At 50.9% G+C, this 10,347-nt stretch overlaps 4 protein-coding genes across 4 annotated transcripts; 2 read left to right on the top strand and 2 right to left on the bottom strand.

Annotated features, from left to right (window-relative positions):
• Positions 1 to 2,486: 2,486 nt before the first annotated feature.
• T310_5749 (uncharacterized protein) lies at positions 2,487 to 3,148 on the bottom strand (the record flags this gene model as incomplete). Its single annotated transcript, XM_013471401.1, has 2 exons — positions 2,487 to 2,930; positions 3,053 to 3,148. The coding sequence occupies 2 exons, from the start codon at positions 3,146 to 3,148 to the stop codon at positions 2,487 to 2,489; spliced, it is 540 nt and encodes a 179-aa protein (XP_013326855.1).
• Positions 3,149 to 4,724: 1,576 nt separating this feature from the next.
• T310_5748 (3-dehydroshikimate dehydratase) lies at positions 4,725 to 5,837 on the bottom strand (the record flags this gene model as incomplete). Its single annotated transcript, XM_013471400.1, has 2 exons — positions 4,725 to 5,378; positions 5,442 to 5,837. The coding sequence occupies 2 exons, from the start codon at positions 5,835 to 5,837 to the stop codon at positions 4,725 to 4,727; spliced, it is 1,050 nt and encodes a 349-aa protein (XP_013326854.1).
• Positions 5,838 to 6,541: 704 nt separating this feature from the next.
• On the top strand, positions 6,542 to 8,095 carry T310_5747 (Phosphogluconate dehydrogenase (decarboxylating); the record flags this gene model as incomplete). Its single annotated transcript, XM_013471399.1, has 1 exon — positions 6,542 to 8,095. One exon carries the CDS (start codon positions 6,542 to 6,544, stop codon positions 8,093 to 8,095), a length of 1,554 nt encoding a protein of 517 aa, XP_013326853.1.
• Positions 8,096 to 8,556: 461 nt separating this feature from the next.
• On the top strand, positions 8,557 to 10,106 carry T310_5746 (Purine-nucleoside phosphorylase; the record flags this gene model as incomplete). Its single annotated transcript, XM_013471398.1, has 5 exons — positions 8,557 to 8,677; positions 8,794 to 9,303; positions 9,375 to 9,759; positions 9,971 to 10,029; positions 10,081 to 10,106. The coding sequence occupies 5 exons, from the start codon at positions 8,557 to 8,559 to the stop codon at positions 10,104 to 10,106; spliced, it is 1,101 nt and encodes a 366-aa protein (XP_013326852.1).
• Positions 10,107 to 10,347: the final 241 nt, after the last annotated feature.

The following is a 10,347-nucleotide window of genomic DNA, read 5'->3' as shown; positions in this document are numbered from 1 at the left end:
AAGTACCTCTCATTCACTAAGTTGGCCTCGAAGTCTTGTCTCTGTCCGTNCCCCCCCCCCCCCCCCCCTTTTTACTAACTTCGTGTGGGGGTGGTCGTCCAGCTAAGCGAGGCACTAAGCTATCTATCTGATGTTGCTGCCTAACTACATGTGATCCGTGCCCCCTGTGCGTTCTCAGTACAGCAGACACAGAATAAAAAGTAAGTGAGTGAGCTCACCGTGATGGTACCCGAACGCAGACGGATTCAGCCGCGGCCACTTCGATACGATATCAGAGCAAGAATAATGTGGAAGTCTCTGGCTCTGTGCATTTCGAAAGTCGGGATATCTCCTCCTTTCTTTATTGGATCCGATCCAACTTTCGGAGCAATCTCATGATATCCCACTTTTGAAAATTTGTCAAAAATCCTCTCTAGTCAAACCGCCTTCGTGCCAGCTTTTCTGTTCTTTCCAGTTGTCTTTTGTTGAAGAACGCATGATACTGACTTCGCTATCGCTAAGACAAGCTCATGGGATTCCTTTTTGGCCAGTTTGCAACATCATTCATAGGGAGATACGTCTTGAGATCGCGATCTTTCTTCCTCTTCTTTCAAGACGATTGGTAATGTGATGTCGATCCTAATCCTAAGGCTGGGACGTCCGAAAAGGCGATGCAACGGCGCGCAGCGTACAGGATGTGTCAGCTCGAGTGGGCGCTCGCTGAATGCATCGAATCAGCCATGTCCCTGGATGTTTGGAATGAGTAAACATACCGCCATGCGACCAAGTCCTCCCTCAAAAACATGTCCGCACATATGGTGACCATTCACGAAATATACTGATGAGCTTGACGGGAAGATGGAGACGACTTTTTCTATCTGACGCCTGGCGACTATCTGACTCACTAAGCTAAGCGAGCCGAAACTAAGCCTGATCAGGCAGGCGACGAAGCCTTGGGCTCCATCACACCCCCCGTCGGCGAGCAGTCTGAAGCCTTTATTGTTTCCCAATTAGGCAATTTTCTCTGTACAGAGTCTTCCGAGAAGATGCCTTCCTTGAATCTGTCATCTCAGGCTGCCATAACCGAATCCACTTTGTATAGCACCATGTCGATAAGGTTGCAAAAATGCCTGTGTTTCACGCGTTCCAGAGGCTCCGGAAGCCCGTCGGCTGGGTTGATTTTGCCGTCGATCCATGTGAATTCGATAAGGCCTTTCTCCACCGCAACCTGCATGAAGAAGTACCGATTATCGACCCATTTGGTGGTAGATAAGTAGCCTGATTTGTTGACGATCTCGAGGCGTTGGCGCTGTTGCTATAGATGGTGACCGGAACAGGTGATGTCACAGCTCTTTGCGTATACGTCCGGACCCTCTGAGATCCACTGTATTCTCCACGCCTTACATCCATTGAGTTGAAGCGCTCCCATTGCGGGAACTTGTCCCGTGGTGTTTGGTCCAGGGTCAAATGGTCATAGAACTGATGTATGTACAGTTTGAGGAAATGTCTCATGCTATTTGATCGCGGTATCAATATTTTCGACTTTGTGTTGTACGTATTGCTTGTTGGTCAATGCACGGAGGGTATGAGTGCTGGGCATTGTTCCCATCAGCTGGTCACGCTCAGAGACCAGAGAGTGTTGTTTGCAATCAAATTCCGCATACTCCAGCACGTCTGTTTTCCAGACAGTGTAATATGCAATGCCGTTATGGACAATCCAAATGGTTGAGCCTCGGGGAATTCGCATGCCCTTAATATACCCCTGTTTTGCGATGTCTGCAGGCCAGCGTTGGACCCGAATATCGACTGGTAATGTCTTCATAAAAATGTATATCCAAGCATCTGACAGCTTCACAAAGGCATCGTCGAATAGATTAAACAGTCGGACTACAGACACAGGGTCTGTCGACAAACGGTATGATCTTCTCGTATACCGGAGTTGTAACGTCCTGTTCGTCTTTATTGTTTCGATGACGAGCATTTGGCATCGTTACCAGGCACAGGGATGAATTGGAACCAAAGACGGTTTTCGATCTTGTTGTCGACTACATATTGTGGACTAGCGGTTGCTAGCAATGCTTCCCACTGTTGATGGCGGGAACAGTTTAAATTCCTTTGGGTCGTGAAAGAGAAGGCGGAGAGTGATCGATGGTTTGTCTTGACAGGTAACGCCAACTTGGAGTGTAGTCCAGGTTGCTCCCGGGTTGATTCGCTTGGTTCACAAGCCTCTCAAAGACGGTACAGAAATTAATTGACTCATGGCCATGTATCCAAGGCATTGGGTGCTTTTTCCACGGTGCGCAGCCACTGCATTCTGAGAAGAGCCCCAAATGCTGGGGATTTCCCACGACATAGCATCCTCTTATTCGGTGGGCCTGGAATTGTAAAAGTCTAGCATGTCGCTCCGAATATACTCTGGACTCGTGTGGTCCAATTCGATTTCGACGTGGACCTCAGGCTTTTCAAGTCGCATTGAATAGTGACTGTGGCTTTCTCGGCCACCTTAATTAGCCTGCTGAGAAAGTCATTGCTAGACTCTTCCAGATCGCACCGTCTGAGGACTGATACGGCCTCATGGAAAAGCTTTGATCCGAAGGCGTCCAGGCCTCTCTCATGGTGAAGCTTTGGCGTATCTCTTCACTGCACGGAGTAACCAGAGAAAAGAGATATAAACGATTGTTGATCGCCAAATATCTCTCAAAAGTAAATCCATGGTCCAATTCTCTCGGGTTCGACCACTCTGTCCTCTTCTCCGGTCCCCATTCCATCAACAAGTTCAGGGCTTCTTCGGCGTAAGCCTCGATAGTGCTCTCATTAGGCATCAGTTCACCACTGAGTGAACCTGCCAGCTGGGCTCCCAACTCATACACGGCTTCTTGCGCCAAACGGGCCACCCACATCCTCTGGTAGGTGTGGTCGATGAACATACACCAAATTTTCACCTCTTTTCGCTGTCAGATTCGGCAAAGGCGAGCCTGTGCTTGCAGCATAGTGTTGATGTTCCGCGGCAGCTCAGCCATCATCATATTGTAGCATCCCGTCAAATGCAGATTTTGAGTTCAAAGCCACCCACTTGGTAGGTGGTGAAAGACTCTTGGGAATCCTGGATAACCCGCTTAGCAGACGGGTCGTCAATCATATGCTGGATAAAGAACTCTCGCACATTCATTCTGGGTGGTACCGCCCATTGCCCTGGGGTCACGATGCCTCACCATCCTGCCAAATCAGGGAAATTCACCGAGAAAAGCTGATAAGTATGAGAACTGTTTGGGACTGCTCAGGCACGGGGGTCAGTTCCAATGGTCCATGAGGTGGATTGAGCAGAGAAGATGCGTGGAGGACATAACATACCTTGCCAGTGCCCGGCTTGTTGATGAGGAAGCCACCCTTGCACTCTGTATGCTCCTGGAGGAGTATCAAGAAGGCACAATGTAGAGGTTGGCAGGTTGATGCAGGCCCTTGAAGAGGAAACAGCCTTCCTTATTTGTGTTCTGGGCATTAATCCTTGCCAAGCTTTAAAAAAAAAACTGGATGAAGTTGTTCCATTTTTTCGGCGTTTGTAAGATTGTTCTCGAAGTTGTCATTTAACTTTCCTTCGAAAGAATGCTCGAGGCCTTGACAAGACCAAATAAACTGGTCCTGGGATATGTCTGGACGGTGGAGCTTCCAGTGTTGGCTGTTTCTACGGCCGTATTGTGACTTGTTGACTGGGGCAGCAGCAAAGCATAAATATCTCGCTCTTCTGTAGAGTACGCGTCAAAGTATAGAAGTAAGAAGATTCCCGCTTGTCTCTTGCTGTAGATCTGTTAGTGGATTAGGCACACCTTCTGATCGACGCTTGCAGGGACCTTACATAGTCGTAGTCGTCATTGCTCACCCCAGCTATAACTGGTCGACTTCACATTCCCAAGGACTCTAGACGTATTCCAGATCATAGATTTGGAGGGGGATAATGGCGCTATCGAGAAACGAAACGGAGATAATCCTTCTGTGACCAGACTGATGAAAAGTCACATGTCCTGCCCACAGATGAACCATCGCGAAGAGCAGTGAAAACGACCGACGGCGAACCGTGGGCTCGGTTTCCAGTTCCCTCATGGAGTAGGTTGTCCGTGTGGGGTTATATATAGGATTATATAAATGGGTGGAATAGATTAATATAAGAAGGGTGTGAGTTTTGTCAGGTTGGATGGTGGGAAGAGGCCGTCCTTTTATGCCTGAGCCTGGCGAGACACCTGGGCGGCAGATGCCGGTGAATCCAGATGGTCACGTTCACTCGCCTTCCCTTTCGGATATTCACCTCTTAACGCCGGGTTTTGCCTAGGATTTATTCACTAAGAGGACAGTATTATTAAACAGATTGAATCTGTCAGCATAACAGGTACGAGGTCATGCAATTGGGAACGGAGGAATGAATTCTTGACAAGACTGCCAGAATCAGGCGGATGAGGGAGCAGAATATCTTTACTGGGGTAGCCAGCTATTAAGCCGATATCAGCGGGATTGTGGATGTTTCTTCTTGACTGAGACATGTTTGTCTCAGGCTGTAGTTATTTCAACAATGTCTTGGAAAACTGCTAGATCAGCCTAAAACATGTGCGGAATCAGGCATTCAAACGGCACAGACTAACAGCATTATTCGCTGTTTTGGAAAGATATCTATCTTTTCAATGGACATGACAATTCGATGTGATGACTGTCCTGTATAGGTAAGGAGCAGATAAAGATGCAATTCATTTATATCCTCATTCGTCTGCACAGTTCTTGAACAACGTTTGCATGCTCTGCTGCGCCTTCAGCGCAAACTGCTCCATCTCATAATCCTTGCCCTTGCCGTCGGGCCCGCTATCAAAAATTTCCATAGAGAAATACCCCCGGAATCCGGTCTTGAGGACCGCCTTCGTGACCTGCTCTATTGGCAGATAACCCCCGTCATAAGGCATGGGTCGAAAGTCATGACTCCATCGGCCCCGGGGCCGTAGGCCGTTGATGTCCTTTCTTTCGAGGGGTTGCACAGGCTTGTACACGTCCGAGATCTGCAGGAGGTAGATCTTCTCTGGAGGGATGGATCGCGCCAACTCGTCCATGCTGGCCGCGAATCTCTTGTCGAGCTCTTCCTTGGGAACATCCTCGATTAGACCGGAGGCAGTCGTGGGATCGCCCCATTCGGCCCCCGCTGTCTGGAAGGTGTCCAGACACAAGCCGACGTTGGGTCGATCGACTGCCTTGACGATCTCCCATACGTCCTTCCAGGTGGGTGCGTGCGTCGACCAGCACCAGTTCTCATAGGCCATCCGGTACTTTTCTCTCGCTAGCATGTCGGCTAGCTGGCGGAGATCTTCCACGATGTCCTCTCGCCTGGTGGATATTTTTTCGCCAGGGGTGTCGGTTGCTCCAACCTTGGACTGGGTCAGCATCTAGCTGCTAGACAGGAAATAAAGATATATGAGTCAAGAAAATACCTGTAATAAGTCCGTCCCACAGGCGTTCATAATCTGAATCCACCCTTTCGCTCTGGCAAAGGCATTTTCCCGCTCTACTGATCCCCTCGGCCAGCCTTCAAAGTTGGCAAAGGGCTGCAGCATCATGATCTCCAGGTTGAGGGCTTTGCATTGGCGCCCAATGTCCGCGGCAGCCTTGCAGAGGGCCGGGAAGTTGTCGTCTTCGATTTTCGTATTGAATATTGACTGCGCATAGGACTGGATGTCTGGAAAGGACAGCTCAATCGCGTTGAAGGCGGCGTTCGAGATGGCTTGCAGCTTGCGCGGTAGGGTGTCGGATGGATGGCATCCGATCGAACAGCTTGCGTAGGCGAGGGGAATCTTTCGAAAGGATTCGAGATTTAGAGGTTCAGACATTTTTCCCTCCTCTCACATAGAATCAGGAACAGGAAGAAATATACAAAATAAATAAATCAATGGTTAGTACTGTGTTCTGGAAGCAGGCCAGTACTCAAGCCCTGCAATGGTCAGCATGCAACAAAAGCAGCAATATTCCGACTGGCATATTATCACCGTGGCTTGGAAGAAGAGAGTAAATCCAGACAGCACTTAGTCGTCCTCATGTCTGGGGCTGATGATGTTTCCTTTACGCGACAGAAGCAATATCAGGGTTGTGGATCGGGTTCGTCAGGGCTGCAGTTCCGCTCGACGGCAATGTCGTAATCCCAACATCACTTTTCTGATCCTCCTCCAAGCAGATGCCAGCTGGCTCGCGACAACATGCCATGCTTTCGCGGTTCATTCTGCTGACCTTCTGGATACAGGAAAAGGAGCGAGTGGCGGCAGATCACGCGTGTCTGACGAACGGCAGCCGTCCTGACCCCGCGATTTCCGGCAAGGGACATTGGATACAACTTCGCCAAATATCCTGGCCGCAAACCATTAAGCGGCCATGATGTAACCAAGATAAAAGCGACTCCGGACAATATGTCCGTTTTGCCTCTGGAGCTGCTTTCACAAAACCACATCGGCGTCGTCTTCTCTGGGCCTTTTCCTCTCAGTCGCCCCGTTCACTGAATGCAAGAGTTTATCTAATCTTTGACAGGAATAGGATAGGCAACATGACAGATCCAGTCGAGCGGTTCAAGTGCATTGGCGTCGTCGGCGCCGGAAATATGGGGTCGATGATGACCTTTGCCTTCGCGGAAATGGGGCTGGACGTGTCCGTCTGGGACGTGAGCGGGCCCAATATCGATAAGCTGATGGAGCATGTTCGCAAGGCTCAGCCTGGCCATTTCAAGGGTACCATCACCGGCTATAAGGACATCGATCAGTTTACAAAGAGTCTCGAAGGGAAGGGAGAGCGGAAGTTGTTCATGTTCTCCATCACCCACGGCCATCCCGCCGATTCCGTCCTGGCCAAGATCAAACACGACTTGAAGCCCGGCGATATCATCATGGACGGCGGAAATGAGAACTACAGGCGGACGGAGAGGCGTCAGAGAGAACTTGAGCCCCTGGGAGTCAAGTGGATCGGGATGGGAGTCTCAGGAGGCTATCAGTCGGCGCGACGTGGGCCCAGTCTGTCTCCTGGCGGTGACAAACAGGCGATTGAGGAGGTGCTCCCACTGCTGGAGAAGTATTCGGCCAAGGATCGGAGGACGGGACTGCCGTGCGTGACTTACGTCGGTCCAGGCGGATCGGGACACTTTGTCAAGATGGTCCACAATGGTATCGAGGGAGGGATGCTCTCAACAACCTGTGAAGCCTGGGCTCTCCTCCACAACGGCTTAGGGATGACGTACGATGAGATCGGGGATGTCTTCGCCAAGTGGAACGAAAAGGGCGAGCTCTGGAATACATATCTCCTCGCGATCGGCGCGGATATGTGCCACAAGCGCAAGTCTGCCGAAGGCGATGGGCATGGAGAAGGCGTCGATCCTAACGACGGCTACGTACTAGACGACGTTCTGGACAAGGTCGTGCAGGACGACGACGACACCGAGGGCACGCCCTACTGGACGGTGATGGATACAGCGGCCCGGCACATCTCAGCACCGACCATCGCCTGCGCTCACTATCTTCGGATCGCCAGTGGGAATCGCGACCAGCGTGTGCGAGTGGCGGAAAAGCTTCGGATTCCACCGCCCAAGGCGCTCTCGGGGATCAAGGACAAGGACGCCTTCATCGAGACGCTCCGACGTGCGGTCTACGCATCGTACCTGGCCTCCTTCTGCCAGGGTCTGGAGCTCATTGCTCGCGCGTCCCAGGACGAGGGCTGGCACATCAACCTGGGCAAGTGTATCCAGATCTGGCGGGCCGGCTGCATCATCCAGTCAGAGTACATCGCAGACATGATCCAACCGATCCTGTCCTCAGACGTGCAGATCATGAACATGAAGCTGATCGACGAGGTGTCTGCGGAGCTGCACCGCAACTACGAGCCGCTGAAGCAGATCATCCTCAAGACGACCGAGATCGACGGGTACGCGCCCGCCATGTCGGCCACGCTCGAGTATCTCAAGTACGAGAGCGGCACGATGCTGCCGACCAAATTCATGGAGGCGCAGATGGACTACTTCGGCGCGCATGCGTACAACAAGCCTGGAGTGCCGGGTGAGGATCCAGGGCCGACCAGGAAGGGTCCGCACCATTACGAGTGGAAGCCTGCATGAGATGTCAGTGTATCAGCTACATACATGGCTAAGTAACCTCGCAATATATAGAATGTGTTTCTTTGTACAGAAACAGAACGGAAGATAAATGCTAACGTATTCTTAACTGTGAAATTCCAATTCATATGGACCAATAGAATTAATTAATTTGGACCATGTAAGTTACAACCTTAGTACCACAAAGAAATTTCCCACCTCTATTTAAAGCATTATATTCTCATCTACTTAACCATATTATTTTAAATTAGTAATTTTATTCTAAGCGATTATTCTCTACTACACTAATTTTACAGGCGACAAGATCGTTACGAAGGGTTTGGATAGCTTTGCCATTTGCGGGATCGACCAGGGACGGACCAATCGGCAGGCGCAGACGAGCCGGCGGGCAGCCGCCAATAATGTCGCAAACCCGTGATTATCGACGAAAAAGAAGCCCCTCTCCAGATGCCTAACAATCCTGAATGCCCCTCTGGACGCCTGTCCGCCGTCACTTCGCCCATTTCGTCTCTCGACCCCTGCGGACGATCGAGTCGCCGAAGCAACGGGCAAGGAGGATGGCTGCTCTTCCGAACGAATACAAGGGTATGTGTCGTAAGACTTTCTCGCGTTCAAGTGATTTGCTGCCGCTGCGCGGGGTAGGAGGGCGGTCTTCGCAGCTGAACCGGTTCAATGAATACTGACAACATTGTGACTGCTAGACAGTGTCCGGATCGCTGTCATCGGCGGCACCGGTCTGAAGGAGCTGCCTGGCTTCACCCAGGTAGCTTCGCTCGACATCACCACCCCCTGGGGCAAGCCCTCGTCGCCCATCACCATCCTCCATCATAAGTGCTCGACCAGCGGCAAAGATGTCCCCGTTGCTTTCCTGAGCCGTCACGGCCTTCACCACGAAATTGCCCCTCACGAAGTCCCGTCGCGGGCCAACATCGCGGCCCTGCGCTCCATCGGCGTGCGCACCATCATCGCCTTTTCCGCCGTTGGCAGTCTGCAGGAGCACATCAAACCCAGAGACTTTGTCGTGCCGGACCAGGTGATCGATCGGACCAAGGGCATCCGTCCGTTCACTTTCTTCGAGGGCGGCGCGGTGGCACACGTCGGCTTTGCGGATCCGTTCGATGAGAAGGTCGCCAAGATCGTAAGGGCCTGTGGACACAGTCTGGAGGGCGATGGCGTTGTGCTCCACGACCGGGGCACTCTGATCTGCATGGGTAGGGATCACTGCACTCCCTTCGTTTCGTCTAAGGAAATGAACTGACGGGATGTTCTTCCATCCTTCCAGAGGGACCGCAATTCTCGACCCGCGCGGAGAGCAACCTCTACCGCTCCTGGGGCGGCAGTGTCATCAACATGTCGTGCCTGCCCGAGGCGAAACTGGCCAGGGAGGCGGAAATTGCATACCAGATGATCTGCATGTCGACGGACTACGACTGCTGGCGCGAGTCCACCGAAGACGTTACGGTCGAGATGGTGATGGGCAACATGAAGGCCAACGCGGCCAACGCACGACGCTTCGTGAGCGCCGTGCTGGATACGCTGAGCCTGGATGCCCACGCCGACACCGTCAACGCCAAGCACCTCGAAGGCAGCGTCAAGTTCGGCCTCAGCACTCCCGTGACGCAGTGGAACCCGGAAGTCAAGAAGAAGCTGGACTGGCTGTTCCCGGGGTACTTTTAACGAATGAGTAGCTCATGAATGATGGATGATAGATTCTGATCCTCCCTTTGTTTGCTGCCAAGTACTTATTTGAACACTGGAGTATATACCAGAGGTACTGTATATGCGGGTATAGATTTGGAAAATACAGAAGTCGACTGTTGATGGCGGTCTTTATCGCTATTACTTTGATGAATGACAATAAGTAACCATACTGTACAGCGCTCAAAATTGGTCCCTTTTTAAATATCGTCAGGAGTACGGAGTAGATACTCAGTCCGGTATGGTGTTTAGCTATAATTTTTTCCTACTATAAATAATATTAGTGGCAGCTATACGGAGTACGTCTCAGGATTGAGCTTGTTTTAATTCCCTAGCACATGAATACTAATTTAATACTACTTTAATGCCGTTATTAGTATTTTTTTTTAAAAAAAAAATATCGCGGAAGATGGAAGATTGCGTGGCCAGATCGATCGACAGGGGAGATAACCATTTCCGTCTACTGACTAGCCATCATTAGCTGCTTGGCACTTATTATTCTTAGTATCTGTATTAATTCTGGCAATATTTTATTCCGCGTCCTCCGGAGAGAGAAA

Source organism: Rasamsonia emersonii (genome assembly GCF_000968595.1).
Source record: "Rasamsonia emersonii CBS 393.64 chromosome Unknown ctg1118621760322, whole genome shotgun sequence".
In the NCBI taxonomy this organism is placed as follows: Eukaryota; Fungi; Ascomycota; class Eurotiomycetes; order Eurotiales; family Trichocomaceae; genus Rasamsonia; species Rasamsonia emersonii.
Note: the sequence above shows the minus strand (reverse complement) of the source record. Positions and strands in the feature narration are given on the sequence as shown.